General features: G+C 43.1%; 12 protein-coding genes across 12 annotated transcripts; 8 read left to right on the forward strand and 4 right to left on the reverse strand.

Annotated features, from left to right (window-relative positions):
- The first annotated feature begins 367 nt into the window (after positions 1 to 367).
- BYT42DRAFT_566293 (amino acid/polyamine transporter I) lies at positions 368 to 3,224 on the forward strand. The gene is made up of 14 exons (XM_051567950.1): positions 368 to 523; positions 616 to 815; positions 905 to 915; positions 1,012 to 1,124; positions 1,191 to 1,271; positions 1,328 to 1,374; positions 1,444 to 1,623; positions 1,701 to 1,757; positions 1,844 to 1,986; positions 2,052 to 2,346; positions 2,413 to 2,497; positions 2,561 to 2,647; positions 2,717 to 2,766; positions 2,856 to 3,224. Exons 1-14 carry the CDS (start codon positions 436 to 438, stop codon positions 3,021 to 3,023), a joined length of 1,605 nt encoding a protein of 534 aa, XP_051424652.1. The 5' UTR covers positions 368 to 435; the 3' UTR covers positions 3,024 to 3,224.
- Positions 3,225 to 3,229: 5 nt separating this feature from the next.
- On the forward strand, positions 3,230 to 5,046 carry BYT42DRAFT_566297 (Alpha/Beta hydrolase protein). Its single transcript, XM_051567951.1, has 3 exons — positions 3,230 to 3,551; positions 3,605 to 3,718; positions 3,817 to 5,046. Exons 1-3 carry the CDS (start codon positions 3,275 to 3,277, stop codon positions 4,593 to 4,595), a joined length of 1,170 nt encoding a protein of 389 aa, XP_051424653.1. The 5' UTR covers positions 3,230 to 3,274; the 3' UTR covers positions 4,596 to 5,046.
- Positions 5,047 to 6,843: 1,797 nt separating this feature from the next.
- On the reverse strand, positions 6,844 to 8,611 carry BYT42DRAFT_593236 (cytoskeletal-regulatory complex EF hand-domain-containing protein; the record flags this gene model as incomplete). The annotated part of the gene is made up of 6 exons (XM_051570683.1): positions 6,844 to 7,238; positions 7,348 to 7,631; positions 7,691 to 7,754; positions 7,820 to 8,286; positions 8,376 to 8,439; positions 8,530 to 8,611. 6 exons carry the CDS (start codon positions 8,609 to 8,611, stop codon positions 6,844 to 6,846), a joined length of 1,356 nt encoding a protein of 451 aa, XP_051424654.1.
- A 421-nt stretch (positions 8,612 to 9,032) lies between these two features.
- Positions 9,033 to 9,712, reverse strand: BYT42DRAFT_566305 (50S ribosomal protein L36e; the record flags this gene model as incomplete). Its single annotated transcript, XM_051567952.1, has 2 exons — positions 9,326 to 9,712; positions 9,033 to 9,243 (listed from the first exon to the last, which is right to left on the reverse strand). The coding sequence occupies exons 1-2, from the start codon at positions 9,419 to 9,421 to the stop codon at positions 9,034 to 9,036; spliced, it is 306 nt and encodes a 101-aa protein (XP_051424655.1). The 5' UTR covers positions 9,422 to 9,712.
- BYT42DRAFT_566308 (uncharacterized protein) lies at positions 9,713 to 10,630 on the reverse strand. Its single transcript, XM_051567953.1, has 2 exons — positions 10,568 to 10,630; positions 9,713 to 10,476 (listed from the first exon to the last, which is right to left on the reverse strand). The coding sequence occupies exons 1-2, from the start codon at positions 10,619 to 10,621 to the stop codon at positions 9,733 to 9,735; spliced, it is 798 nt and encodes a 265-aa protein (XP_051424656.1). The 5' UTR covers positions 10,622 to 10,630; the 3' UTR covers positions 9,713 to 9,732.
- Positions 10,631 to 10,833: 203 nt separating this feature from the next.
- Positions 10,834 to 11,234, forward strand: BYT42DRAFT_566309 (uncharacterized protein). The gene has a single exon (XM_051567954.1). The coding sequence runs from the start codon at positions 10,976 to 10,978 to the stop codon at positions 11,144 to 11,146; it is 171 nt and encodes a 56-aa protein (XP_051424657.1). The 5' UTR covers positions 10,834 to 10,975; the 3' UTR covers positions 11,147 to 11,234.
- Positions 11,235 to 13,197: 1,963 nt separating this feature from the next.
- Positions 13,198 to 15,169, forward strand: BYT42DRAFT_566312 (pyruvate kinase). Its single transcript, XM_051567955.1, has 2 exons — positions 13,198 to 13,533; positions 13,678 to 15,169. Exons 1-2 carry the CDS (start codon positions 13,228 to 13,230, stop codon positions 15,004 to 15,006), a joined length of 1,635 nt encoding a protein of 544 aa, XP_051424658.1. The 5' UTR covers positions 13,198 to 13,227; the 3' UTR covers positions 15,007 to 15,169.
- Positions 15,170 to 15,486: 317 nt separating this feature from the next.
- Positions 15,487 to 17,860, forward strand: BYT42DRAFT_566316 (S-adenosyl-L-methionine-dependent methyltransferase). Its single transcript, XM_051567956.1, has 6 exons — positions 15,487 to 16,271; positions 16,427 to 16,439; positions 16,537 to 16,624; positions 16,734 to 17,051; positions 17,138 to 17,326; positions 17,396 to 17,860. The coding sequence occupies exons 1-6, from the start codon at positions 15,589 to 15,591 to the stop codon at positions 17,599 to 17,601; spliced, it is 1,497 nt and encodes a 498-aa protein (XP_051424659.1). The 5' UTR covers positions 15,487 to 15,588; the 3' UTR covers positions 17,602 to 17,860.
- Positions 17,861 to 18,651: 791 nt separating this feature from the next.
- On the forward strand, positions 18,652 to 19,380 carry BYT42DRAFT_566320 (uncharacterized protein). The gene is made up of 4 exons (XM_051567957.1): positions 18,652 to 18,699; positions 18,760 to 18,885; positions 18,948 to 19,012; positions 19,089 to 19,380. Exons 1-4 carry the CDS (start codon positions 18,691 to 18,693, stop codon positions 19,144 to 19,146), a joined length of 258 nt encoding a protein of 85 aa, XP_051424660.1. The 5' UTR covers positions 18,652 to 18,690; the 3' UTR covers positions 19,147 to 19,380.
- Positions 19,381 to 19,769: 389 nt separating this feature from the next.
- BYT42DRAFT_566323 (kinase-like domain-containing protein) lies at positions 19,770 to 21,984 on the reverse strand. Its single transcript, XM_051567958.1, has 10 exons — positions 21,206 to 21,984; positions 21,085 to 21,145; positions 20,957 to 21,016; positions 20,716 to 20,886; positions 20,519 to 20,645; positions 20,420 to 20,456; positions 20,275 to 20,348; positions 20,121 to 20,206; positions 20,009 to 20,053; positions 19,770 to 19,942 (listed from the first exon to the last, which is right to left on the reverse strand). Exons 1-10 carry the CDS (start codon positions 21,484 to 21,486, stop codon positions 19,892 to 19,894), a joined length of 993 nt encoding a protein of 330 aa, XP_051424661.1. The 5' UTR covers positions 21,487 to 21,984; the 3' UTR covers positions 19,770 to 19,891.
- Positions 21,985 to 23,431: 1,447 nt separating this feature from the next.
- BYT42DRAFT_566331 (Reticulon-domain-containing protein) lies at positions 23,432 to 24,725 on the forward strand. The gene is made up of 2 exons (XM_051567959.1): positions 23,432 to 23,837; positions 23,919 to 24,725. Exons 1-2 carry the CDS (start codon positions 23,450 to 23,452, stop codon positions 24,629 to 24,631), a joined length of 1,101 nt encoding a protein of 366 aa, XP_051424662.1. The 5' UTR covers positions 23,432 to 23,449; the 3' UTR covers positions 24,632 to 24,725.
- Positions 24,726 to 24,756: 31 nt separating this feature from the next.
- BYT42DRAFT_566332 (uncharacterized protein) lies at positions 24,757 to 26,867 on the forward strand. Its single transcript, XM_051567960.1, has 3 exons — positions 24,757 to 25,884; positions 25,950 to 26,533; positions 26,608 to 26,867. Exons 1-3 carry the CDS (start codon positions 24,916 to 24,918, stop codon positions 26,747 to 26,749), a joined length of 1,695 nt encoding a protein of 564 aa, XP_051424663.1. The 5' UTR covers positions 24,757 to 24,915; the 3' UTR covers positions 26,750 to 26,867.
- Positions 26,868 to 26,957: the final 90 nt, after the last annotated feature.

Here is a 26,957-nt window from a genome sequence, read left to right on the forward strand (position 1 = left end):
AGCCATTTTACGTGTATCACGACCCTGATCTGGTCACGGTATTTGGCCGTATTCGGTACACTTTTCCGAGATTATCATGGTGTAAGGAACCATAGAATTCGATTTTCTGCAAGTTCAATATGATGAACTGACTGCAAAGTGCTTAAAAAAGGTTTTTTCTTCCTTCAGGTGGTTAAAAAAGGATCGACCTGCATGGCGAATTTCCTTTTTATTTTTTGATTTTTTGCCCACGGAGTAGTTTAAACAGGCAGCAGTAAGGCAAAAAAAAAGGCATTCCAGTTGACGTAAATCTATCACTGGTTATGACGGTCAGCAGCGCCACCGTCAATCTAAATTAGGGATTTGGGTACCATATAAAAAGGCTGGTCCCGGTACATCCATTTTGAACTGCAGGGGCAATTTCTTTATTTTATTCTCTCCTTTCCTTCCACTGAAATGACTATATCTACAAGTAATCACGGCATGGCAGGCTATGCAGATCATACTGAGCAATTAGCGCACATGGAACCGTTAGCAGTAGGAGGTAACAAAGACGAATGAACCACCGAGGACGAATGAGCAACGAGGACACTAAACTTTGGTTGGTAAAAAAAAAAAACATCCGTTACGGAGCAGATCAGCGACTCGAACGAAAGATCGGATGGGTCATGGGCGCCATGATGAACGTCAGTTACATTATCGGTGCCGGTATCTTTGTTGGACCGGCCCTTACCCTGCAACTGGTAGGATCCGGCGGTATGAATATCATGATCTGGATCATGGGAGCATTGATCGCTAGTTGCGGTACCTGGGCATTTGCAGAGCTGGGAACCATGGTAAGCAAAAACCGTTTTGTATGACTTCCCGCATGAAAGAAACACTATATCACTGACGTTGAATCCATCCTCCATGTTTTTTTCATCAGTTACCCCGCAGGTAAGCATTTTGCCCTTTTGCATGAATGTTTTAATTAGCGCAAAAGCAACATGTATCCCCTACTCACGCTGATTTCGCCCTTGCCCTTATTTCCAGCGGTGGAGAACTCGGCTACTTAGAATACTGCTATCGAAAACCGAAATATCTACTAGCTTATATTTTCACTATGTGGACCCTCATGAATCGATCCAGTGGCGTAGCTGCGCAAGGTTAGTTTGTCGAAATCGGTTCATTTGTTACGTGGGCTGATTTTTACTTTTCTTCATCATCAACAGGTATCGTGTTCGGTGGGTATATGAATTATGCCATCTATGGTGCGTCTTTCAAATCCAATTGGCTAGAACGTAGCTGGGCAAGTAAGTGTGACAATCCATCAGCGAATGCAAGTTAAAAATGTTGCTAAATTCTACAGTCCTTTTGGCTACTATTCTCACTGCTGTGAATATCATGTCCACCAAGGTAAGGCACCAGTTACTTTTAACCACTGAAAGGGAATGGAAGGGAATGACGACCATGGATCATAACTAGGTTTCGTTGAAACTTATGGCGGGATTAACAGCGATAAAGATGGCGGTTCTGTCTCTGGTAGCTCTGATTGGTCTTTTGGTACTTGTCAAAGCGATTCCTTCGGATGTGGATGCTGGCTACAATTTGTCCTTTCAAGGTACAGCAACCAATATCGGCCCTTATGCCTCGGCGCTTTACTATGTGAGTACCAACCAGACTGCGTAAATGTCGAAGGAAAAAAGTAGTGTCCACTGAATTAATCCTTTTGGTAATTGAAGGTGATGAATAGCTACAGCGGGTGGCATAATTTAAACTTTATCATGGACGAAGTCAAGGTATATGCCCTTTCTTTTTTCTTCCAATAATGCCACCCCTTGTATGAAACAGTTGATATTCACTACTCGTCATGCCCCTTCGATAGGATCCTATCCGAAATTTACCCAAAGCATCAGCCGCGGCCATCAGTACCATTGCCCTCTTATATGTCTTGACCAATGTGGGCTACCTAGTTGTCTTGCCCTTGGAAACGATGAAGAGTTCGGAATTCATCGTAGCCGCTGAGTTGTAAGTGATAGAATGTATCTTTTTTCAATGGTAAATCCTGAAAGAGTGACGGATCCATGTCCTAGTTTTACACGCTCCTTGGGAGAGAATTTCGCGTCCACGGTACTACCGGTATTTATTGCGTTGAGTGCTTTCGGCTGCGCTGCGGCAATCAACTTTTCTGCTGGACGAGTGCTTATGGAATCAGCTCGTTCTGGTCTTTTACCTTTTGGCCGAACCTTTGGTCATTTGAATCCTCAAATTGGCAGCCCTGTCAACGCTTATCTGTTGCAGTATACATTGACGATCCTTTTCACTGTAGCACCACCTCCGGGAGCTGTGTACCAATTCATTGTCGCCTTTGCAGCCTACCCTGTCTATGTAAGCCTACTGAAGTCTCCTTTTTTATTACTATTTTTATTTCTAACTCATGATCACATCACTCAGGTGTTTTATACCCTCATTGCCCTTGCCGTGTTGATCTTAAGGAAACGAGAACCATTTGTCACAAGACCAGTCGTCGCTCCTTTATGTAAACTTATGATGTAAAAATCCCCACTTACAAACACTGAAACTAATCACATCTTGTTTATAGTCTGCGTATTGGTCTTCCTGTCCTTTACCGTTTATGCTTTGATTTTTGTTTTCATTCCTGTGGAGAACCCTTATTATCCTTATTGGGGTGAGTGATGAGGCTGATAACCAGCTGAGAACTGGATCTTCGGATTTAAACTGACCCCTGCTATTTTAGTGCCCTATGTATCAGCGATTGCGGCGATGCTACTTTGTGTTGTTGCTTGGGTAAGTACTGGAAAGCCCCGGGATCGGGGCACATTTCCCTTTCTTTTTTCCTTTCGTTGTAAGACTAAAAGTGTTGTGATTTCTTGTAGTACTTTCAAATTGTCGTCAAGGATACGCCCGGAAAGTCTTACAACGAAACCATCCGTGCCAGAGGTTATATGGCATTGGAACAAGAAGTGTTTAGTGCTTACACGGCTCTTCCATCTGAAGAATCACCTATCATGGTGTATGATCAAAGCTTAAGCCGTAGCGCGTGATGGAATAGACTATCAATAATTTGGATGACAAACACTCTAGATTCCATTTTTGGAAAAATTCCCCCATTTTTTTCATCTGCACAGCGTGGAATTCCACATGACGTTAAACAATCTTCTGTAAAAGCCCATGATAGCCAACAAGTTGATTTGTTCTCATCATTTATATAAATATATGGATCATTGGTCATTGTCTAATTCCTGCAACGTATTACCTTTACTTGTCAAAAATCTGTCTTTATTCGTTTGAAAAGATGTCTATCGATGCCATACGTCAGTTCATAAAGAAATCCGTTCCGGTGCCTATCATTATGAATACGCTTCGTCTCATTCTGACCATGCCGGCATCATCGGCACGATTTCTCATCAAGGATTTGACGAAACCGACTCAATTGCAATCACAATGGATTAAATATATCGCAAAGGACCATTGGAAAGGGGCTTTTATCGGACCGTCCCTGGCGAGCGCCACCGAAAGCGAAGCCGTCGCACAGGTTTCTCAAGCGGACCTTGTAATCTTTAATATCCATGGTACTTTACTTTTCCAAGCAAATGAGATTCTGTTATGTAATGCAATCATTTAGGCGGTGCTTTCCGCGTAGGGCATTGTACAATGTACATGGATGCGTTCATACGGTGGCTTCAACTACTGAAAACGCGACATGGTTTGAATGCGGTTATCTTCTCCATCGAATATGGTAAGGTTGGATAATAGACAGTGACATGGAAGTGTATCCACGGAGGAGCCAAGTCGAGTGAAACCGAGTATAACCGAAAAAGAATAATTGGGTTTTAGGATTGGCGCCTGAAAACAAATATCCGGGACCAGTGATGGAATGCATGGCTGCATTCGAGTACCTGACGAAAACATTGCAGGTACCTGCATGTCAAATCGTGTTGACGGGTGATTCGGCAGGAGGCACGTTGTGTCTCGAGACACTCGTTCGGCTATTCGCTCCAGATCTCATGGACGAAGACGGCGGCGACGCCGCCGACACCGCCGCAGCTCGATGTAGTAGCGACCACCACGATATTGACATTCCGGCCGGCCTAGTGCTAGTATCGCCGTTGGTTTCACCAAATACCGAAGCATGGCTTTGGCAGCAGAACGATTTCGTATCTCCGCGATTAGCTGCATGCGTGCAACATGAATATTTCAATGTTTCCACCGAATCCATTGCTGATCTGCCGTTGTCTCGGTTAAGTTTATTGGAGTCGGATTTCGTACGATTTTTGCCACAACACCTGGCTGTGTACGTGGGCAACAGGGAGGTGATGCGGGATGATATTCTGACGATGGCGCGTCGAATCACACAAGATCATCTGCGACACGGTCGTGGAGTGCATGTCAACATCTACAGCGAGGATTATGCGCATGATTGGTATTTCATCCGGGAAATTGTACCCGTCCGTCAACGCGCAGCGATATTCGATAAACATGATGCCCAATTCACGGATTTCTGCGTGCATGCACTTCAACAAACGGTAAAGGCAAACAAGGCAGTACCAGTTGTACAGATTGGAAAACAACAACCGATGACATCCATGATAGCCACCCGTGACACTGTAATCTGATCGGAAAGAAGGCAAAAAGGCAAAAAAAAGGAGATTTGTACGAGATCATTCTTTTGCAGATGCAGAAGAATTTTTTTCCTTTTGGTATTTCTCTGCAGATGTAGGTGTGTTTGTTGTTGTTGTTGTTGTTTTGCTATTGCCTTGTAGTGTATAAATTTTTTTAAGTTTGACGTTCAGTTGAAACGGTGTTTATTAATAGTACCTGCGGATGGGTTTCACAAGAAGATATTTTTTTTCATACTTTTTTGCGAGTTATGGCATTGAAATGGATGGAATGGAAGGAGACAGAAGGACATCGAATCCTACATCATGATCATCGAAGGAAAAAGGAAGCATAAGGAAGAGATGATAAAAGAAAAGATGACAAAAGAGCCAACAGAAATTTATGCCATTCATAAACCGGTGCACTATGGGATTTGCCAAGAAGTGCCAACCGGAAGAAAAAAGAGCGAGCCAAAAAAAAAAAAAAGAAACAAAAAGAGATCAACAAGACGATTATTTGAGTGGAAAACCTTGTGCCACGTAATTTGCAGGTGGGGCGAAGCCCTGGAGCGCGGTTGAAATATTTTCCTCTGATCTACCATATCGGCGTTTGGAGAGATTGCCAATGAGAAGGAAGGAGTCAATATATGACTTGCAGACTGTGTTCCTTCACCTTACCCAGATCCAGCGTCGCTGCCAAAAAAAAAAGGGAACCACAGGAATCAAGTCCAACAGTCCTAACCTATCCGTTTATTTAATCTTTAAGATCTTTTCCTCTTTGTTTCATTTCTTTCTTTTTTTTATACTTTATTCATTTTTTCCTTTCCTTTATTTTTCTTTGTGATCATTTCTCGGGGTATTTACGTTTATTTCCTCTTTCTCTCTTTCTTTCTCTTTTCTCTCTCTCTCCCTCCCTCCCCTCTCTCTCTCTACCGTGATTGATCCTCCATTCCGTTCCTTTTACTATCCTCACGAGACCCACTAGTGGTTCATGCAGCCTTGCATAAACATAGTATCGAGGGTCATCCATAGGTATACTTGATCATGTCTTTGACCTTTTTTTTTTATATACATTTTATATTCCATCTATTGTTGCCATGGTTCGGTTTCCTTTTACAGAGTCATCGCCTTTTTTTTCTTCTTCATTTCCATTTTTCCTTTCTATTTCTGCACCGTCTTTTCCTTTGCTAACATTTTATCTCCCAGTGCATGGCCATCTAATTATCCATCAGCAGTAAAAACCCAGGGGAACCCGGTATACGGACGACGGCAGTAACAGCAGATCTCCGGCGCTGTCGTTGTCCCGTTTTTCTTAGCTGCTTCTCCCTGTTCGAGACGTGGCTATTCTATTTATCGGAATTGCAAAAAGACATGCATACTTCGTGTGCCGCGATCGTCCGACGAAAGGAAAGGTTTCCTTTCTTGGTATCCTCGCCGACCCTCAATCAGGAATGCGGTGGTAGGTTCGTATCGTAATGTTTTTCTATTTCTTGTTCCTTTTGTTCCCGTGATAATATTAATATGCATGCGACTTAAACTGACGCCTCTTTCTTCTTTGTTGTTTTATGTTGCCTCGTATTTCCTTTTCACCCAGCGAGTTACCTGCCATCGCATATGAAATAATCGCACCATTAGCCGGTGCTTGACTTGTGCCAGTTATTATTCACCAATTCTCTGAATAATAAAACAAAGCCCGCTTTCATTTTTTCTTTTACGTAATATTGCATTGCATTTAGCAATCGACCTGACTCATCCAAAGTTTGTACCTGAATGCTGGCAAACTCTTCGATAACTTTATTTCCTTGTACAGTTCCCCCCTTGGAAAATGATGGATAAGATTCCGAAATTTTTTTTCTTCCTCTTTCCAAAAGCGACAATAATTCTATGTTCAAAAGGTTTAACGATGACAATTGCTTCGTATAATCTGAGAATCAAAATAGCACAACACAGCTCCTTCCTTCTTACAGGGAAGTACATACAGCGAACAATGGTGATAATGAAGATACTTCCTTAACACCGATTTGCTCGCTCAATCGATGATGGAGTCTTTTCCCTGCTTTATCATTGGACGTAGAAAAAGTCGTCTTTATTTACTAGGAACAGTTTTAGGCGATATTGCTTTTTTTTTTTTTTTTTTTGCCCTATGATCTTCGCTCCCATTTGGATCACTCGAAAATACTCGATTTTGCAAATTTTATCAAGATGTTTTTAATTGAAACTGTACGACAACGGCGCATTTTTTGAATTGGTTTTTTTCTTAGCGAATCTAAGCTCTCTCTTCTTCTAACTGACGCATGGTCTTTTGTACTTCCAAACGGCGTTCTTCTAATAACGCCTCCAACTCACGCTTCTTGCTCCGTACATCATCGACAATCCGATTTAAACGACGCACAGCATCACGTGCGGCTTCAATATCGCGTTCCTGCTTTCGTACTTTATCTTCCACATCCGCTTGATCCGTCAGTTGTCTCAATTTGTAATCGTACAATGCTTGGAACTGGTCTCGCAAAGGACGCGACGCAAACGATTCATAGGAGTCTTCTTCCGTATTCTTTGCTTCATCACGTCGACGTTCTGCCTCCTTCACACGCTCCTTCAACTCTCGGAGTTCCCGTTTCAACATCTCCTCTTCATCGTATTTGTTTCCCTTGACCGAAGATCCTAGTGTTTTCAAATCAGAACAACCGTTAGGGAGTCAAATCGATAAAAAGGCGTCTCATTCTTGCAGATCCTTGGTTTCGGAATCTCTTGTGAATTGGATCATCCTTACCTTTGGAACTAAGCGATGTACTTGCTACCCCCAAACGATTGACATAACTATCGGCCAACTGCGCACTCTTCGACATGGATGTGGAGTTGCCCTTGCGTGCACCGGAGCCCGATCCTGGCCGATCACCAAGATCAGCTGCATATTCGCCAGCAAAAGCAGCGTGAAGATCAGGAGGAAGATCTTTGGGAATGGTTGCCCCACGTGTACGCTGGTTAAGGATATGGAAAAACACAAGACATTGATCTTGTGTCAGTGCATGTGTATGATTCACATCCACGAGAGTCCTAGATTTTTGCCCATGTTCAGAATTGCCAGTCACCGGTTTACATAAACATGGACTTACCAAGCATTGGTCAAGTCTGTACGTGAGAGACCCAACGTAGCGTAGAAATCTTCCATTTGTCCAACTACCCCATCATAATCAGTCACCCGTATTTTGGTTTTGAAGGGACACCTTGCGGATTTCACTTACATTTGACTTTGCCGGAACCGTTTGCATATTTCGAATAGATATTTTGGTAGGATGTCATATCTTGCGGTGACATGTCCCAACTGAATTCCACGGTTGTCGGAGACGATGAATATCCAGTATATTGGGGCATCACTCCCGTAGGTTGAGGTTGTTGGTAGCCTGTGGATTGTGGTTGTTGATACGGAGAATAACCTGTGGGTTGAGGCTGTTGATATCCTGTCATTTGCGGCTGCTGATAGCCTGTAGGTTGGGGCTGCTGATATCCAGTCGCCATCGGTTGCTGATATCCTGTTGCTTGCGGGTACACTTGACCGTTCGGCACCAGATGAGCTTTGGTGGACGGGACGAGCGAAGGTGGAAGGCTCATGGGGGTTTCAGCTCCATTGATACAGTCAAATGTCAAGTGCATAGCGACACAAAACTCTTCAAAGTCAAGACAACCATCCTTGTCGATATCCGCCAAATCCCTGCCACATGAAGCATACGAAATAAATAAAAACAGTGATTCTTTTACTAGCGCAAGTGACTCGGCCACTTTTCCACTGATAATGCCTACCAGATGCGTTCTAAGCGGTTGGCCGGTAAGTTAGAATCAAGAAGCACATCTCTTGCCGTTTGTCCTGCAGATGATGAACAGTGTGAGCAATACAACGTGGAGAAAGGTCAAAAAAAATAAATAATGGGCGTTGTGGGGAACCACCGAGGTTTACCTGACATGTAACCATTGACGTTTCCTCGCGCATGGAAGATTTCGGCATATTTCTGTTTCTCTGCAGCTGTGATTGCACTCATCAGATTAAAAGCACCTTATTTTATCTAGTCGGTTTGTAGAAAGACTCCAAGGTTTTGGGTGGTAAGACTCCCAATAGAACAAGAGGGAATTGGGAATCTTTCCAAGAATGGCAGTGCACGGTCACAATTACCAAAAACAGCCAACCTCAGAGTGTTCAGCACTCATCCTACAATGCAATCCGAGACTCAGTCGCGCAAGCATAAGGAACCCGAGTCACTCTCTCTCATTGTGGAATTTACAAGAAGCAGCAAAACAAGCCAACACAGTCGGCTTTCTCATAAAGTTTAGAACCACTCAAAAAATTGTCAAGTTATATAACCTATGCCCTTTTTTTTCACCACACGAGTTTTTATATTTTAATTCGGGTTGGCAAACATACAAATAATCCTAATGATGACAAAATATGAAGTGGTAAATGCGTTTAATGACGGCGAGATTCAGCAATGACAGCTTGGAGTTCGTCAATCTTCTTCTTGGCACGGAGAAAAGTACCGAGTCTCTTCTTGGTAAGCTTCTTGGCACGCTTGTCCTTGGAGTTCTTGATCAATTCCATAACGCGACGTTCATAAGGAGCAAAGCCAGCAACTTCACGGACAATGCTCTTGACAAAAGTGGTACGCTTGGAAGCAGCCTAGCATTCAAGACATTTCATTCAATATTCCCTACAATTCACCCGATACACAGATTTTGAAGCATTCAGCCAGGTTACTTACACCCTTCTTGTAAGAAATGGTAGGCTTCAATTCACGGCGAGTGACGATGTGACCTTTGTTAAGACCAACTGCAATACCAGTTTTTGAAGCAGCCATGATAGATGTGTAAGGATGAAAGAGGGATGACGTTGGATGGTATGGATGCTTCACAAAATCTCGCTACTGCCTTGGTCTTGCTTTCCCCTCTCCCCTCATCCCTATCCAGCCGCAGCTCCCACCCAAAGAGGCCATCCCTCCACCATCTTCCGCCTCGGGTTCCCAAATCCGGTGTTCGGTGATGCGGTCCGGATTTGGTTGTCGGAGATTTGAGTCCAAACAGCAGCACAGCATTTTGGGATTCACAAAAAGGTGTGAAATAAAAAAAAAAAGGCAAAAAACGGCATTTACATTACACGGTAATGATATTTTCATGTCTTCTTTAATGAACTTTTAGCATGACGGTCATGGATTTGCCGATGACGGTGCATATCATGTTTGCGTGCAAAAGCCTTGTGACAAGTAGGGCAAATAAAATTCTTTGGCCGATTGGTATCGTGGATCAAAATATGCATTTTCATGTTACTTGACCGTCGACTTGTATGAGAGCATTTGGGACATTTATAACGATGCTGAACGGGGGCTGGTGCGGGCGTTTTCTTGATGGGAAGTGTGGGACTGTTGGCAGTAGGAGAGTTCGCCGCTGCGATCAATGTCGGCTCGGGATCGAAAAGTAGAGTATCGATAAAGAACGGGGATAATGGAGTATGCATATATGATGGGTCGGAAAGGTAGTTGTATGGTTCAAAGGAACTGTAAGATTCCTCACTATACTGTGATGAAGATGATTCCTGTTCAGGCGAATGTTCCGATACGGGAGATTCTAGAAAGAAGGTTGGGGTATTTTTGGTGTCAACAAATGTCGCTGCACCCGTTGATTGTGATCCGAGAAGACCATCAAGCTGGAAATCATTCGCAGAAAATAATGGATCTAACAGAGAGCAGTATGTGTCTTGTTGACTTGCAAGTGATTCGGCATCAAAGGAAAAAAGATCAAAGGAGGACAGCGTCCATGGAAAATATTCTATCAAGGAACAAGCGTTACCGTAAGTGAGTAATGCTATTTCTTTTCCTCGTCTTGAAAGGCTCTGTTTATGTGCCTGCGCGTTTATTACCTGTTGAAGTATTATTATTGTTGGTCATGGTTAATGTCTAAAAAAAATGGATGCACGCGATCCTGCCGATGATATTGCAGCGAGTGTTCACCTTTTGAAAAAAGGAAGCGGGAGTAAAAGAAGTTAGGAGGGAATAAACATGCATGAAGCCAAGTGTTACCTCAAATATATGGCGGAGACGATAAAACCGGCGGTTTTCATTTGTCAATGCCCTTCTTGGCACGGTCTTGGCTCTCTTCAAGTACCCTCTTGGCAGTCAATTACCAGAGAAGCTCGGATAGGTTGATCCCGTGATAACTGCCATCGTGGCACCAAAAAGGCAAACAGTCGTGTCACATCAAATTGAAAAAAGTTACTCGGTAATTTGCGAAATCATCATTCAGGAGCTGATTGCTCTATGTATGTAGCATCAACCAAACCATGCTACATTGATTCATAACGGACGCTATACAGGTTAACACTAAGAAATGTCCACTAAAAGACAAAGTAATAATTCGCCATGGTAAATTTTTTGATTTTGTTGATTCACATCATTACTATGAAGAAGACGCCATCCTTTCCTCTGCTGTCGATACCAAGCTTAACCATTGCTTATGCATCTACGATCCACCGTACAATAAGTAATATCATATGGAAGCGCCACGACATATCATATTATAGTAATAAATAGTGATTTCTGGGTTGTTGTATTTCTACTAACAAATACAAACAGTTTCCCGTATATTATGTGCTTGCACAATATTTGGCATGTTTCTGGCATAGGTTAATCATATGTAGTGAACACAAAATGTAAAAACCAAGGATTTATCGAAAGTTATTTGGTTGCTATTTTCGGTACGAAAGTTCGTACCACGTGGCTTCTTTCAGGTCCCTTGGACACTCGCATACCCTTCTTTCTCAGTTTCGCCACCACCCTCTAGAGTGTGTCACACAGTTCCTGTTCTTGGCAGATAACATATTTGTGTGTGGGTAAAACAATGTATCCCATCAAATTTGAGTTCCACTTCAAAGGTTCTCCTATTCTGGTTTCTTGTGTTCTACGCGTTTTTTTTGTCTTGTCCTGTCCGTTGTTCTGTTCTCTATTTGATTCTCTTCTCTACGGTAAAGCTTACTCTCCATTTTTTGCTTTCATTTGCAATCCTCTGCATAATAAAAAACGATCGACCCTCAACGTTATCCTAACGACGCTTCATATTCGGTGCTTTGATCTCGACTGCAACCACCGCCAGGTCTACTTCAGCCGCTTTTACTGTGATATTGTTAAACAACCTGTCCAATTCATAACACTTGGCTTCCGACGTGCGCGGATGACGTCGCTGTTGGAGAACCTGCGGCTATGCTCCGTGCGCTTGATTTCTTCCAAGTGGACATAACACATTGGAGTTGTCTCCCGTTGTGCATCTCGGCACATTTACTGGCAGTCAAACCGGATAAACGATGCTTGTAACATCTACGTCGACTTTGACTTTTTTGTTGGTCATAAGCTCGAGCAGTCTAACAAAGAGGTATCGAAACAGACAGGAGGTTCGATCATACTTATATCAATTTTCACTTAGCTGCCCAAACCGTTGAATACCAAATATTTAAAGCACTCCGGTAATCATGGGGGATTTGCCAAAATGAATCATTCCTCTCCATCCACCGTTTCATCAAGCCTCCCAACGCTAGTCTCGGCTATAAACAATGGCAAAGCCCACCACTGTAAGTGTAGTACCTTGGCTTATCGGGCTAGATGAGACTCTCTCTCTCGATCCGTGGTTGGGAAAGAAAAGTTTTCATTTTATTGCCGTCGAGGATGACGGGCTTCATTAGCATGTGCGTCTATAGAATGCCAACTCGCGCCCAAAGCCATTTTTAAGCAAACTCATGGCCATGCATTTCCGTCCGTCTGGAAAGATCGTACCAAAATTCTGAATATAATTCGGGGCGATTTGCATGCTTATCCGAATGCGCGAAAAGAAGCGTTCAACCGGACTTTTGATTCGAGGCAATGATGTGTGATTGATTAATGCTCTGTTCACTTATCAATTGTAATCTACCAAGATCGCTATCGCTTTGTGCAACGAGCATTCCTTATCATGTCAGACCAGAGCATAAACTGTTTAATCCAATCATGCTTGTATATTATATCAGAAAAGCTCCCTTTTTTTCTGTTCAACATGGGTTCCAGACATTTGATCTGCTTCATCTGAATAAATTTTTTTCTTTTGCTTCGTTGCGTTTCTTTTCTTCTTTTTTTTTTTGAATCATCAGATAATAGAGCCAAAAGATCCCAGGAATATACCAAATATGGAAACCAATAAGGTTCGCAACGTGGCGGCAGAACTAATGTGAGCCAACCGTGTGGCGGCCCGTGAATTTTCATTTCCTGCCATGGAAAAAAAGAAAATCCCGCCTGTCGGATCTCGATTTGGCTGATGATATCATAGTCCGCCATCGTCTGCAGAAAAAATTTTCCAGTGCCAAAAGTACTGGACGGGAAGATTTCTGAGGTCCAAAGCTAAAATACGCTGATAAGATGGGATTATACCCGCCTTGATAACGATACGCGGGAAAGATGGGTAATCGTTGCCAAGTAACAGTAAAAACGATTTGAAAGTGAAAGGCAAAAAAAAATTAACAACATGTGTTTGCACGGTTTTAAAAAAAAATCCCTTGCTCAGACAGGAATCGTCTGATAGGCTCTAAGAGGTGAAAAAAAAACCTATCACCATGATGTAAAACCCCTGTGGAATCGATAAGATATTAATCATGCGGGAATTTGAACGCAACTATTTTTACTGGTGGGCAATTGCTTCTTCTTTTTTCTCGCTTTCTTTCATTCTTTCATCTTTATCATCACAAACAATGTACTCCTCTACCAAGGGTAACTCGCCTGTTCAATATCCTATCCAATGGATCGCCGGTATGGACGTCGATGTCCAGCCCAAGGCAAACCGAAAGACCTCCATCATCTGTACCATCGGTCCTGGTACCAACAAGGTCGAAAAATTGGTCGAATTGATCGATGCCGGTATGAACATTGTTCGTATGAATTTCTCTCACGGTGACTATTCTGTAAGTACAATCTCTCTTATGTTTCGCTTGTGCGTTTGAGATATGTGATGGATGTCTTTTGGCCTATTGCATTTTCTCGGTTTGATGTATAAGAAACGAGATTTAACTCTACTTTTTTTTTTCTTTCTGCGGTTGGTTTAATAGTATCACAAGTCCGTGCTTGACAATGCTCGCGCTGCTGGTGCTCAGCGTCCTGACAACGTCATTGCTATTGCCTTGGATACCAAGGGTCCCGAAATCCGTACGGGTGCTATGCGCGATGGCAAGGAATTGCCCATCTCCCGTGGTCACGAAATGGTTTTCTCTACTGATGATCAGTACGCCAATGTTTGTGACGATAAGGTGATGTACGTCGACTACAAGAACTTGCCCAAGGTCATTGACGTCGGCAAATTGATCTACGTCGATGACGGTGTGCTTTCCTTCAAGGTGCTCGAGAAGGGTGAAGACTACGTCAAGGTTCAAGCTCAAAACAATGGCAAGTTGGCCTCCAAGAAGGGTGTCAACCTTCCCAAGACTCCCGTCGATCTTCCCGCTTTGTCCGAAAAGGATAAGAACGATTTGCGTTTCGGTGTTGAAAACGGTGTGGATATGATCTTTGCCTCCTTCATTCGTCGTGCTCAAGATGTCAAGGATATTCGACGCGTCTTGGGTGAGAAGGGCAAGAATGTCAAGATTATCTGTAAGATCGAGAACCACCAAGGTTGCAAGAACTTTGATGAAATTCTCGCTGAAACCGACGGTATCATGATTGCTCGTGGTGATATGGGTATCGAAATCCCTTGCGAACGTGTCTTCATTGCACAAAAGATGATGATCGCCAAGTGTAACTTGATGGGCAAGCCTGTTGCCTGTGCTACTCAAATGTTGGAATCCATGACCTACAACCCCCGTCCCACTCGTGCCGAAGTGTCCGATGTCGCCAATGCCGTGTTGGATGGTGCCGATCTTGTCATGTTGTCTGGTGAAACTGCCAAGGGTGCTTATCCCGTTGAAGCCGTCCAGACCATGGCTGCTACTTGTATCCTTGCTGAATCCGTGCTCTGCTATCCTCCTCTCTTCAACCAGCTTCGTTCCTTGACCACCTGGCCCACCGAGACCACCGAAACCGTGGCTTGTGCTGCCGTGTCCGCTGCTGCTGAACAGAACGCTGGTGCTATCATTGTTCTCTCCAAGTCGGGTCACACTGCTCGCCTTGCTTCCAAATATCGACCTGCCCAGCCTATCATTGTTGTCACTCGCGACGAACAAACGGCTCGTCAATCCCATCTTTCCCGTGGTGTCTTCCCTTTCATCTACCGTGAAAATGTGGATGAGAACTGGGAAGTCGATGTTGAAAACCGTATCAAGTGGGGTATCATGCAAGGCAAGAAGTTTGGCCTTGTCAAGTCCAACGACTCTGTTGTGGTGGTTCAAGGCTGGAAGGGCGGTCTTGGCAACACCAACACTGTCCGTGTCTTGATTGCTCCCTAAGCGCATTTCTTTTTTCACTTCTATTCTCAAATAATTTTGTTCATTTGTAATATTTTTTATTGTGACATACAACCTTTCAAAGCATGGATTGCATAAAATAAAAGAATCTAAAGTTTTTTCTTTGCATTTATTTAAAAAAAAACGGCTTCTTTTTTGACGCGACTTCTTTTGAAATTTGCAGTAATAAACAAACCCAAAATGGATAATTTTTTCTCAGAGAGGTTCGATGCCCGATGTCATGAAACGTCAGTGCTTCATATGATGCCGCTTTTTTATCCAACACTGTGTGGAGAATGGACGGAATCTGAACGATTTTCGCCTTTTCTGGAAAAGTCCGCTGACCAACCTCCACTGAACGTCCGCCATTTTTTAGCGTATGAATTCAATGCCAATTTTCCTCAGATTGGTTTGACCTGGATTCCAAAAGTTTTGGGAAAGTGCATTTCAATATTTCCCACTTCCATTGACTTGTCGCCCTTTTTTTTTTTTTTTCTGTCATCTCTCTTTTTTTTTCTTTCTCTTTCTATTCTCCTCTTCAGATAGATCCTTGTGGAGCTTTTATCTGTTGCTCTATTTACCAGTATGGGCGGACAGATAAGTAAAGACCATGAGAATGCAGAAGTCCCTCGACGACGAAGGAAAGTCCTTGCCGGTCTAAGATCACAGCCACCGTTTCAGTCTCCCCAACCCTTAGCGCCAAGTTCCCACAAAGGCACTCCTTCCAGCGAAACGTGTTCGGGGGAAACCACGACGCGATCCATTCATAATCATCCGCATTCTTATGATCGACGTGTTCATTCCGAAACGGCCTCTGGCTCGAACCATCCCGTCATGCCGGTTCGACATCAAGTCGTGTTGTCGGATCACAGCTCGCCATTATCGGCATTATCCGCCGTCATTTCGGAACCCATTCGGCGAGCCCGTCTGCGACGGAACAGCATTCAGCACAACCATGCCTTGGAAGGAAGCACGATATCGTCCACGAGTGATGACGAAACTGGGACACTTGCCACTTATCTTTCCTCACGATCCGCACCTTACAGCAGCTCGGCTGGCTCCGCAAACTCTGTACCCATGTCACCCAATCTGAAAGGAACTCACACCATGCGTGGAGAGGAATCCAATGAACCTATCCTTTTCGAAAAGTATTCTACTTCCCCACCGTGGTCAGCTCTTCATCGATCCAATACGACCATTACAGCGGGATCTAAAAAGGATCCAATGATATCCGTGTATGATTATGGCGATGAGAAGGAATACGATCGGTAAGTGTGCTTTTTGATTACATAAGTCAAGAGTTTAAGTGGCAGCAGTCTGTGGGACGCGAAAAGTATGACAAGGGAAAAAAAAGGGGAAAGATATGGCTCTTGATTTATGATGAGAAAGTATAATGTACTAAGTCCTGAACGAAAAAATCTAGACAATTACGACAGGTACACATCAAAAAATATTGTTTGAAACAAAAATGGGAAAAGAACAGTGTGCGAACGTTAAATTTTCTTGTTTGTCATCCCTTTGTCTGCATTGCAGCATTATGTTCTAAAACAGGTATTCTGTGGTAACACCAAGACCAAATTGGAACAGCCGAAACGGATCCTCGAATGCGCGTGTGGCGTAGGTAAATGGTGAAAAAAGCGAAGCTTCAAATGGACATGTTGATAGGATGATTTACTGATATGTGAAAATCCGGTTCTGTATCTTTGTTTGATTTTTTTTTTTTTTTGCAGGTTTATGGGCCCTCGAAATGGGACAAGCATTCCCTGACTGTGAGACCATCGGCATTGATATTCTTCCGCCCAATGAAAAAGAAGGACCGTGGGCACCTACGGCCCGATTGAGTGGCACCGTACAAACAGTGGGAGCCCCGAATGTCACTTATATGTACGGCAATATTCTGAAACCGCTATCCTTCCCCAATGATTACTTTGATTTCATATATCAAAGAGATGCCGCCACCGTTGTGCCCTACAAGGACTGGCCTTGCTTACTGAAGGAAATGTTTCGCGTTGCAAAACCTGGTGGCAGCATTGAACTCGTGGAATACGGTAATCATTTTTCATCAACATCTTTGTTTTTCAATTCCAGCCGGGTTTAACAAAAGCAACGCATGATTTTATTTTTTTCGCTATAGATATCGTATTCCAGAATGCGGGCCCGGTGCTTGCTTTGGTCAATGAGTGGTACAAGATTGCTACTGCGACCATTGGCGTCGATCCCTTGTATGCTGAACAATTGGAGGACATGTTGACAGAAGCAGGCTTCGTCGATGTCCAGGAATCCATTCATGATATCCCTGTTGGTGAATGGCCCGATGCTGAAGGTAAAATGAGATAATTACGAACTGGGCTTTTTGGTTGCTGCCATGATCTAACTAAACTTGTGTTGAAAGTCGATCGCCAGCACGGATTTCTATACAAACAACAAATCAAAGCATTATTCCGATCCATGCGGCGCTGGTGGCTGATTGAAATTGGGGTATCCGAGCAGGAATATGACCGTGTTTGCACAGCCGCCTTGGATGAATTCGAGGAACAGCGCAGTAGTGTTCGATGGAGAATCTTTACGGCGAAAAAACCAGTGACCACCACCGTGTAATCCTTCTTAAAGGCAAAAAAGTCCAACCAACACACACACACCCCCCCCCTTTACACCCGCCGCCTTTTATGCTCTACGTAATATGTCTCTGATTCCTGCTTTCATTAAATTGTACATATCTATCGATTTCTATCTGATACCATTCATTGTATGCAAATTTGTTTACGCTAGTTACTGTAATATCTCAAATATGAATCTCTACTTTGCAAGAAAAATTAGAATTTACCATGCTCAATGCCTTGTTCTGGGGGAGGAGTTGTATTATATAAATTGATTGGTTCTTGAGTAAGATTTTAGCTCCTGACGAATATTGCCAAAAAGTTAGCCTTTTTTTTTCTTTTTTGCGTCACGATAAACGATGTGAGTGAAAAAAAGTCGATGACGGCGACGTCAGGGTTAGCTATTAACTCATCTCAAAGACTTGGCTAAAGATTTATGGAATCATACGATATTGAACAAGCCTGAGTCTATTGACATCACATTCTATATTGGCGGAGCACAGCAAATATTTCCGCTGGTCCCTGATGATCATTTGTATCCGTCGGACCGATGGTGGCAAAATTGTACGTCATGAAAGGTTCATGGCACTTTTTTCAATGTTACACAGAAAAAGGTTTACAATACCGCTCACTGCCCGATGTGGGAAGCACGATCATAGATCGCATTCATACCACACTTTCCGAAATCCGAATGTAGCCTCCATATCGCGAATTATTTTTGTGCTAATGACGTTCCAATGGAGGTCCTTTTTTTTGTCTTTGTACAAAGATCAAAAAATCAGATATCAGAGGAGCGCGAAAAAAAGAACCAACCAATGTTTGTAGTGAAACGTTGGAACACAGGGTTTCTAGTTTTGTTATTAACACTGTTGCAAGATTGAACCAAGGGTAGAAACAATAATAGTAGCTGCTGTATAGCTTTATTTCAACAGAAAGGGAATACATCTATGAGCCGCAAAATTGGCAACCAGGCAAGCCAAGTTCAAAAGCGGTCACGAGCTGGTAAAAGAGTAGTCACGGCCACCACACACAGCATTTCCTTCAACTGACCGCTTTCTTGTCATTCAGTTCACAACAACATTCATCATCCATGTCGGCTGTAAGTGGCACCCATGCACGTTGCATTGCCCGATAATATTGACTAATCTCTTTCATATAGTTTGTTCCTGTCAATCCTAAACCGTTTCTTAACGAACTGACCGGAAAACCCGTGATTGTAAAGTTGAAATGGGGTGGAGAATATAAAGGCTACCTCGTATCGGTTGATGCGTACATGAACTTCCAGGTAAATCCTATCGCTGGTCAAACGAAAAAGCAACATTGCATACTAATGTATTACATTAAAAGTTGGCCAACACAGAAGAATTCCAAGAAGGTGTTTCCGTGGGCACCTTGGGTGAAGTGCTGATAAGGTGCGTAATGAGCGATCCACGGTTACTGTCAACGATCTCGCTAAAACTTACCTTTGGCTGTTTGTTATTCTTGTAGATGCAACAATGTTTTATATATTCGAGGTGTGGAGGAGGATACAGAAATGGCACAATAAGCAAATAAATATGCCCGCGTGTGAAAAAGTGACAGAAACCTGCTTCCCAGTGATTGTTTTCATCCACGATAACATTGTTGTTCGAAAAACGGGCGTCGATGTGTGAATGTATCTATAAAAGGAGATCCATTGCTAGTGTTCGCTGTTTATCGTTTTTGATTCCTATTTTGTGGGCCAGAACCTCTATTTCCAATGTCAATATCATTACACTCAACCAGCCAATGTCTCCAGATCCATCAAATGTTGAACAGATTACGGAATAGTTACTGTAAAAAAATGTGAAGCTGATACACGTAAGTCTGTCAAGTCAATAAATACGCGTTAAACTTTGCAATTTGACTACGCGATTGCTCAAACATACTAGCCCATGACGATTGTGCGCAAGCAGAGAATGTCATGTAATGCACATTGTGGAGCTCCTTCAGTTGTTTTCTATTATTCTTCCTGTTACATGTCAACGGACTACCTCGTATCTCTTGTAAACACCATGAAAGACGCTGTTGTCTGCAGGAAACATTATAGATAATTAGGGTGAGCATCAACGAGGTTAAAGTGATACTTCAATGACAGAGACGCTTCAAGCGACCTGTCCACGTTCAAGGCACATTACGCAACAGCTTTGGCGGGGGTTTACATATTTTATTCTTAAATAGTGTTTGCTTCCATTACTTTCCCTTTTTCTATGCAAATTTCATCTATATATATAGATTAAACTGTTTGAAATAGAATCTACCGAAGTTCCAGCCTAGAATTGCAACATGCTGAGATCATCATAAAAGTAATCGTGTTCTTCTGCCTATGCTCCCGTATGAAAAATTCAGCAATGCAACTCAGTTTCATTGTATACATCAAACCAACATACCGTTTTTGCCGCAATACGCTCCGCAGGATTGTATGTAATCATAGACTGAGGATCAAAAATCAAAACTTTTTTGAGCATATTTTAGTGCTTCATCAGGTCCGGGTCATCTCACCTTCAGCAAGTCAAAAGCATGATCACCAAGATCGACAAAATGTTTGGAAGTCTTGAATTTTGTTCGTAAATCTACCGCATTCCATACTACGGTATTATCACAGATCAGCAAACAAAATCTACACCAAGCACAAGTCCGGGCAAAGCATACTTACCAGGAAATCCAGGGTTATAATCGGGCAATGCTGTGACACCCGGCCATTCCTCTTCAGATGGTGTGCCAAGTAGACTATCGAGATGGAAAGGAACAGGATTGAGCTCCACGAAGATTATACCAAGTCCACACTTGTTATGATTTACCGGAATATATGGAAGAGTTCATCGATCTGCGAATCTCCTAAAAACGCAGAGACGGTTTAGTCATTTGTTTTTCGTTTTCCAATCGAAAAGAATAGGTACCTGGGAATAATGGCCTAAGTATCATCAATTCTGCAAATATACATCCAATGCTCCACATATCTACTGCTGTAGAATAATGCCGACTGCCTAACAGAATTTCGGGCGCTCGATACCAAAGTGTAATGACCTAGCATACGTAATAAAGCGTATTAGGGCGTGGCGATGATGAGGTTGGACAGTGAATGTGGGGTGCATACGTTATGTGTATATGTTCGTAAAGGGACTGCAAAGGCTCTGGATAGCCCCAGATCTGCGATGGTGAGTTTGCCGTTTCGGTCGATCAACAAGTTTTGCGGCTTTAAATCTCGATGAAGAATACGGTGAGAATGACAATATCGGATACCGCAAATAAGCTGATGCATAAAGCTCTAAAACGGAAGAAGAAAAAAGATCAATTATAAAGCAATTGCTTGTAGATCCGGTATGGGCGTATTTTACTTTTATGTGGGCAGGCGTTAGACCTTTTCGTCCTACTGCATCCATATACCGCCGCAGATCCTTCAAAAGAGAATGAGTCATCATGACTTGCTATACGCGCTGCACTGGGAAACATCAGTAACACTTACCACTTCGGAAAAGTCGAAAACAAGGTAAATCGAAGTGTCCTTTTGGATCAGATCGAGTAATCTGTGGGAGACATTTAGAGCGAACTGAGGGCGAGAGTTTTATAACATCTAGACATGTTACCGGATAACATTGGTGTGATTCACTTCTTTTAGTAGGGCGATTTCTCGAACGGCGGTAGTAGGGACGCCTTCACTGAAATTGAGACGAATCTTCTTCAATGCTACCAATCGATTGGTTTTGGTCTGTCGCGCTTTAAAGACAATGCCGTAAGTGCCTTCGCCAATTTTGGACAGCTTCTGGTATCCGTCAAGATCTTGAGTTTGGAGTTCCTTGACAATCTCCTCTTGCTTTCTTTTGCGTTCTTCTTTCTTGGAGGCTGCTGAAGAGACGTATTCCGTCATCGTTATGTAGAGGGGAGGGTTACGAGGTATCAAGGATAGGTAATAAAAAGGGTACGCTGTTTTATGGTGGCTGTGGCCCGCAAGGATAATAAATACAATTGGTGGAGAAAGAAGGAAAAAAAAATCGTTGCAACTGATGCACGCTCGAGCAGTCGCACTGATTTGGACTTGTCTTTGCCACTCGGTAATAAAATTTTTTTTTGGCCCTTGTATTTTTTTCAAACCAAGGAGCAGCCAATATAATAGAAATGGGTACTTACACACAATCCTGCCTTTGATGCAATTCTTTGTCACGACAAAAGGACGTCAATTTGCCCATTCATAACGCGTTCATCTGTCGAAAATTACATATTCCAAAAAACGCGTCAATTTTCAAACAATGCCACATATCGGAATTCTAATTTCGTTTTGGCCACGCGATCTTTTTCATCGGCACCACTGGCGCGTCGCGTTGACCACTGTGTTTTCCATGTATTATCGGTTTTGCTCCGAACCATCACTTGAAAGAAAAAAAAAGTTGTATTGCCCCTTGTCAATTCAAATTTGTCTAAAGACGAAATGATCGAGAATTTCAGGTTTATCTATGATACATGAGCCTATCGGGCACCTTAAGTCAACCGGGTCGATTTCTTGTTATCCTATTGATATTCGCCGGAACTGATTGAGAATAAGTGCAAGATGATACTTGATAAAATGCATTCAGCTTTAGAGATAGTGAATACTGTATGATCATGCTTTATCCCTCTGCTTTATGGTGAGAACAGAACGTTCACAGTCAGCTAACTATGCTCAAATGCAGCATTTGCAAGATTTTGAGCGCTACCGGCTAGTAGTGTGTAGCTATTTAGTGTGGAAGATATTGATGTGATCATTTTTGTTCGGCGCGGACTTCATGGGGCAAGACTAAACGATTTCGTGCGATGCTCGGTTTAGTTGAACGCCTGATGAAATAGAAGGGACTTTCCGGCAAACAAACGGAAGGGCAATTTTTTGATCAAGATGAGCAGAGTGCAAAAGTCAATGTCAGCACCGCAAAGGCAATGTCTGTTGCCCAGTTGGAGACTTTCAACTCCACGGATCGACAAGGCAAAAGGGCAACCAGTATAAAGAGCGTTTATCCGGCAATTCCGCGAATCACGTTGTTCTATTACGGATACCAAAAATAATCATTTTTTTCAGAAACAACCGTCTCAGCTTCAGTCTAGACATTCCATTTTTGTTGCTTTGCGCTGATTGCGTTCCAAATTTCAAAAATAATGTATCAATTTGGCAAAGTCGAGCTATTTCTCTCCTTGGTGGATAGTTCCAATTAAACTTGCGCCCATCAAAAGCATGTGACGATGTAATGACCATGGATTCTGCGCCTGTTGCAAGAAAAAATAAGGTCTCCTCTCGTCTTCCCGCCGATTGCCATCGACTATCTTTCGTGGGAAGAAGTGAGGAATAGAACATGATGGATTTATGCATAAAGGGTTGGATTGCGCCAAATGATCTTGGATGACATCAATAAATTACTCTGTGGAGACGATACCGTTAATGGCATTGACAAACAAACGTCTGGCCATCTAATTCACGCTTTGCTCGGCCTGTGTTATAACGGAGCCAATCAGAGAATGGAGACCTCGGCTACATTCTTCACGCAGTGAGCAACAATTTTTTTTTTATTCGAGACTTACACGTTATTCAGCTGAAATGCAACAAAAGGAACCGGGGAACTGATGAACAAGCGTGGTGCGAAATAAAGGGAACTTTTGTAGTCATTATGATATCAATGCAATAAAAAAAAATATTTTATGCGCGGATTGCCAATGATAGAAATTGGCGGATATCGTCATTTCGATGACACTCCGACCAACCTCACATTTCGCAAGGGTTATAAAGGCAAGCAAGGTGAGTCCCCTACTCACATTTTTTATCAATAAAACTCACTCCCCTCGCATAAAGGTTTTTTTTCTTCTTCGTCATGCAATCTGCTGAACCCGAGATCCATCGAAGACCTCTTACTCCACCCATGGATCATTCCTTAAAGAATACTGATACTGGTCTCACCAACACGGCGGCTCCTACCACCATGCCGTTGGATAAACTGTCAAGCACTCAACCAGAGCACACTCACACTCACACCACGGCGGCTCCTTTGGCCGCCAATGATAACGCCTTTTTTGCGCCTCAAGATCCCGTCACGAAGCCCCAAAATGGCGACCCAGGTTTCCCTACATCCACCATGGATCAAACGATGCGGCAGCGCAAGGCGCCTGGTGTTGATACCAGCAAACTTTCCAATAATGACTCTTTTGAGCGTAAAGAGGACAAGATGAACACAGGCAATCGACCCACTCGCAGCTACAGTGGTAAATAAGCAATCCATTGTGGATTATAAGATGATGCATTTGTTCTGATGTTTTTTTTTTTTTTGTTTACCGTTCATGCAGGATCCTCGCACCGTAATGAAACCACTGACCATATGGAACGTGAAGTCTGGCGCGTTTTGCGTTGGGAAAACCCTGTTCGTTCCGCAGCGATTCTCGTGTTGTCTGTGGGCTCGATTCTCTTGACCCGTCACTACTCATTATTGCAAATTTCTTCTGCTCTTCTTACCGTGGCCATCGGTTTGAACTTTTTATATGTGACTTTTATGACACAAAGCCAAAAGGTGTTCAACGACGGCCAATCCAGTCACCCTTACACTGGTGTGCTTCAGAAGGAAAGCTTAACCGAAATGAACAAGCAAAATGTTCAACGCTACAGTTCTGTGCTCGTCGACCTTGCTGAAACCGTGGCTCATGCTTTGGCCCGTATTGTGTTGATTGAAAACAGCGCCACCAGTCTGAAATGGTTGGCCATATTTTACACTACCTGGACAATCTCTGCCTATGTCTCTAGCATGACCATTCTTCTTATCTTTTTGATTTCTGCTTTCATTTTCCCTCGCTTGTACTTGTCCAACAAGGATGTGGTGGACGCGCATCTCCAGCAAGGTGAAACTCTTCTCCGTAACCAGCTTTCTCGCGCACAAGGCGTGACCACCGATACATTTAACGATGCTTATCACAAGGCACGTGCTTATATGGCTCAAGTCGGTACCACTGGTACAGATGCCGCCAATACGCTCAACCGTGAATCGGTCGTTCTCAAGGATAATTAAGCCTCTTTTTTTTTTTTTACCTTACCATTATTTGTAAATTTCTGCTTTGATCGTTGAAACAAAAATAAAAATATTGTGAATATGTATACTACACTTATGAATTTTGCTTTAAACGTTGTGCATACCAAGTTTCTAAAAGTTGCGGAAATAACCGCACGCGACTTTTTATAACTGGTCCGGCGTGTTTTTCCAGCTGGATCGAAAAAAAAAAAATTGAAAGGGCCATTCCACATTCATCCGTTCTCACCAACCCACAGGTTTTTCTTCCAGTTCTTGCCAATTCTATGAATCGCAACAGTACATTAGGATCGTGGCTATCCGGTGGCGCAAGGACAAAAAGTAGAACAAAAAGAAAGCCAAGTTCGGTTCAATCACATTCTCAATGGGCGAACCACTCGGAGAATGTCGCACCCAATGATCACGATCACGATCACGATCGCGAACTGCAGTACGCCTTGGCATTAAGTCAACAAGAAGCGAAACGACAGCACGAGCAGGAACTCGAGCTACTTCGCCATTACGAGAAACAGGCCAAATCACGTCAACATCGCACGCATGCACCGCTGGGCGATCGTACCAATCGATCATTACCAACAACGCATGATGCTGTAATACCGGTGAAAGAAGAACATGTAATTCCTGTGATTTTCAATTCAGAGGAAAAACCTTCAGTGCGTGCGAACGACAATGTTAAATCTGAGCAACAACGAGCACCGCACCCTGTAAATAATGAAGAAGGCTTCGAAATAGACGATTTATCTGCTTGGATCGAGGCAGAAGCCAATAGCCGTCCCAGCGAGTTGGACCAAAGCCCAAAGCGACCTTCTCGATCCAGCCTGTTGGATGACGATATATTCCAATCAAGTCCAATGCGACCCCTCTTCTTTGAAGAAACGGAGGGCAGTCCCCTTCACCACGATATCACCATTCCTGCGTCCTCAGATACATTAAATACCCCTCGTCTACCAAGTGAACAAGGCGAACCGCTCTTACAGTCCAGTCCGGTGGCACCTTTATTTTTTGAAAGTGTGTTCGACGATGACAGTCATGAAAGACAGACATTCAGCCCCACAACACAAGAAGATGAACAAAACCAATGGCAAAGTAAACGGCGGAAATTCCGTGATATTGGCTCGTCATCTTCGAGCGATGATGATGAAGCCCTGGATCTGGATCAATTTGTCGAGAAATTACTGTCACGTCGTCAAATATACCCACCTCGCATACCAAGGAACCCTCCGAGGTCCGCACAGGTAAAAATTGGGATTTTAGCGCGGTCACGTTGACAAATCATTATCGACTAATGATGATCGATTAGTTGAAGGAATGCCCCATTTGTTCCTGTCGATTCCCAGAGAATAGAATTATATTACATGCCGCCAATTGTATAGGAGCTTCTCCAGACAAGCAAGGCGACGAAGCTTCAATTTCGGATCGATTATTACTGGAGAAACACCTTCATCGTAACAATCAATCTCAATCTCCCGTGGATGATGATACCACTTTGCCACTCGAAAAAGAAAACCCATTGTCGCATGATGCAGCTCACAAAAAGAACCAAATGGATCATGACAGCGTAGCGCATATACCGGGAGAGAATGATCCGTTTACTACATCAGACAACGAAGCAGGTGACGATGTGGAGCAAGTGGATATGTGTACCATTTGCGGAGAATGGATTGCAACTGAAGCGCTAGAGAAGCATATGAACGATGAACTGGAAGAATTGGATCGAAGGAAGGCTGAGGCTTTGCAAGATCGGGATCGGTGTACTGGCGGGGATTTAAACGAGGGCTCGGCCTATTCCACGGATCACAATAGTCAGCCGTCCTCTTCCACGCTGCACATACCAAGGAAATCCATGGCGACAGGTGTAGCACGTCATGAAGCTTCTAGAATGAGGTTCGTAGTTTTATCATCGTGTGCATGGTCTTGGATTGGGTTGTTTCTTTTTTCTGACATTATTGATTATTTAGACACTGTACAAATCGAGTGGGTAGTACGAACCACTACGCGACAAACGACGAGGTGCTGGAGGATACATTTGATGCCGCAGGCTTTGGAGGCGAAGCGTGTGGCTTAAACTGGGAATCCGTAGGCCAATCTCATTACGGTTAAGCACCTCTTTAACAAAGTTTGTACAATAAGCCTTTGTACAACGTTGATATAAAAATAGGTTCAACTACTGAATTTGATTGAGCCCGCTGCCTTTTTTTTTTTGTTGGTGTCTGGTCAGAGACCCCGCCCAATTAATTTTTTTTTTTTTTAAAAAACGAGATTGGAGGTTTCGTTGTTGTCCCTTTTTTTAAAAAAGTATTGCTTTGTT

This window comes from Radiomyces spectabilis (genome assembly GCF_025331425.1).
Source record: "Radiomyces spectabilis strain NRRL 2753 chromosome Unknown BYT42scaffold_5, whole genome shotgun sequence".
Classification (NCBI taxonomy): domain Eukaryota; kingdom Fungi; phylum Mucoromycota; class Mucoromycetes; order Mucorales; family Radiomycetaceae; genus Radiomyces; species Radiomyces spectabilis.

Excerpts from the sequence above, each read along its gene's own strand:
- BYT42DRAFT_566293 (XM_051567950.1), top strand. The coding sequence starts at position 436 with ATGACTATATCTACAAGTAATCACGGCATGGCAGGCTATGCAGATCAT. Across the intron at positions 1,125-1,190 it reads CAGTGGCGTAGCTGCGCAAG|GTATCGTGTTCGGTGGGTAT; the intron begins GTTAGTTTGTCG and ends CATCATCAACAG. Across the intron at positions 2,767-2,855 it reads TACTTTGTGTTGTTGCTTGG|TACTTTCAAATTGTCGTCAA; the intron begins GTAAGTACTGGA and ends GATTTCTTGTAG.
- BYT42DRAFT_566297 (XM_051567951.1), top strand. The coding sequence starts at position 3,275 with ATGTCTATCGATGCCATACGTCAGTTCATAAAGAAATCCGTTCCGGTG. Across the intron at positions 3,552-3,604 it reads TGTAATCTTTAATATCCATG|GCGGTGCTTTCCGCGTAGGG; the intron begins GTACTTTACTTT and ends GCAATCATTTAG. Across the intron at positions 3,719-3,816 it reads TATCTTCTCCATCGAATATG|GATTGGCGCCTGAAAACAAA; the intron begins GTAAGGTTGGAT and ends ATTGGGTTTTAG.
- BYT42DRAFT_566308 (XM_051567953.1), bottom strand. The coding sequence starts at position 10,621 with ATGCATGTTTATTCCCTCCTAACTTCTTTTACTCCCGCTTCCTTTTTT. Across the intron at positions 10,477-10,567 it reads CCGCTTCCTTTTTTCAAAAG|GTAATAAACGCGCAGGCACA; the intron begins GTGAACACTCGC and ends ATACTTCAACAG.
- BYT42DRAFT_566309 (XM_051567954.1), top strand. The coding sequence starts at position 10,976 with ATGGTAAATTTTTTGATTTTGTTGATTCACATCATTACTATGAAGAAG.
- BYT42DRAFT_566312 (XM_051567955.1), top strand. The coding sequence starts at position 13,228 with ATGCGGGAATTTGAACGCAACTATTTTTACTGGTGGGCAATTGCTTCT. Across the intron at positions 13,534-13,677 it reads TCTCTCACGGTGACTATTCT|TATCACAAGTCCGTGCTTGA; the intron begins GTAAGTACAATC and ends TTGGTTTAATAG.
- BYT42DRAFT_566316 (XM_051567956.1), top strand. The coding sequence starts at position 15,589 with ATGGGCGGACAGATAAGTAAAGACCATGAGAATGCAGAAGTCCCTCGA. Across the intron at positions 16,625-16,733 it reads CGAATGCGCGTGTGGCGTAG|GTTTATGGGCCCTCGAAATG; the intron begins GTAAATGGTGAA and ends TTTTTTTTGCAG. Across the intron at positions 17,327-17,395 it reads TGAATGGCCCGATGCTGAAG|TCGATCGCCAGCACGGATTT; the intron begins GTAAAATGAGAT and ends TTGTGTTGAAAG.
- BYT42DRAFT_566320 (XM_051567957.1), top strand. Across the intron at positions 18,886-18,947 it reads ATGCGTACATGAACTTCCAG|TTGGCCAACACAGAAGAATT; the intron begins GTAAATCCTATC and ends TTACATTAAAAG. Across the intron at positions 19,013-19,088 it reads TTGGGTGAAGTGCTGATAAG|ATGCAACAATGTTTTATATA; the intron begins GTGCGTAATGAG and ends TTATTCTTGTAG.
- BYT42DRAFT_566323 (XM_051567958.1), bottom strand. The coding sequence starts at position 21,486 with ATGACGGAATACGTCTCTTCAGCAGCCTCCAAGAAAGAAGAACGCAAA. Across the intron at positions 21,017-21,084 it reads TTTTCGACTTTTCCGAAGTG|GATCTGCGGCGGTATATGGA; the intron begins GTAAGTGTTACT and ends TCTCTTTTGAAG. Across the intron at positions 20,349-20,419 it reads GAACTCTTCCATATATTCCG|TCTACTTGGCACACCATCTG; the intron begins GTAAATCATAAC and ends CCATCTCGATAG.
- BYT42DRAFT_566331 (XM_051567959.1), top strand. The coding sequence starts at position 23,450 with ATGCAATCTGCTGAACCCGAGATCCATCGAAGACCTCTTACTCCACCC. Across the intron at positions 23,838-23,918 it reads ACCCACTCGCAGCTACAGTG|GATCCTCGCACCGTAATGAA; the intron begins GTAAATAAGCAA and ends CCGTTCATGCAG.
- BYT42DRAFT_566332 (XM_051567960.1), top strand. The coding sequence starts at position 24,916 with ATGAATCGCAACAGTACATTAGGATCGTGGCTATCCGGTGGCGCAAGG. Across the intron at positions 25,885-25,949 it reads ACCCTCCGAGGTCCGCACAG|TTGAAGGAATGCCCCATTTG; the intron begins GTAAAAATTGGG and ends ATGATCGATTAG. Across the intron at positions 26,534-26,607 it reads CATGAAGCTTCTAGAATGAG|ACACTGTACAAATCGAGTGG; the intron begins GTTCGTAGTTTT and ends TTGATTATTTAG.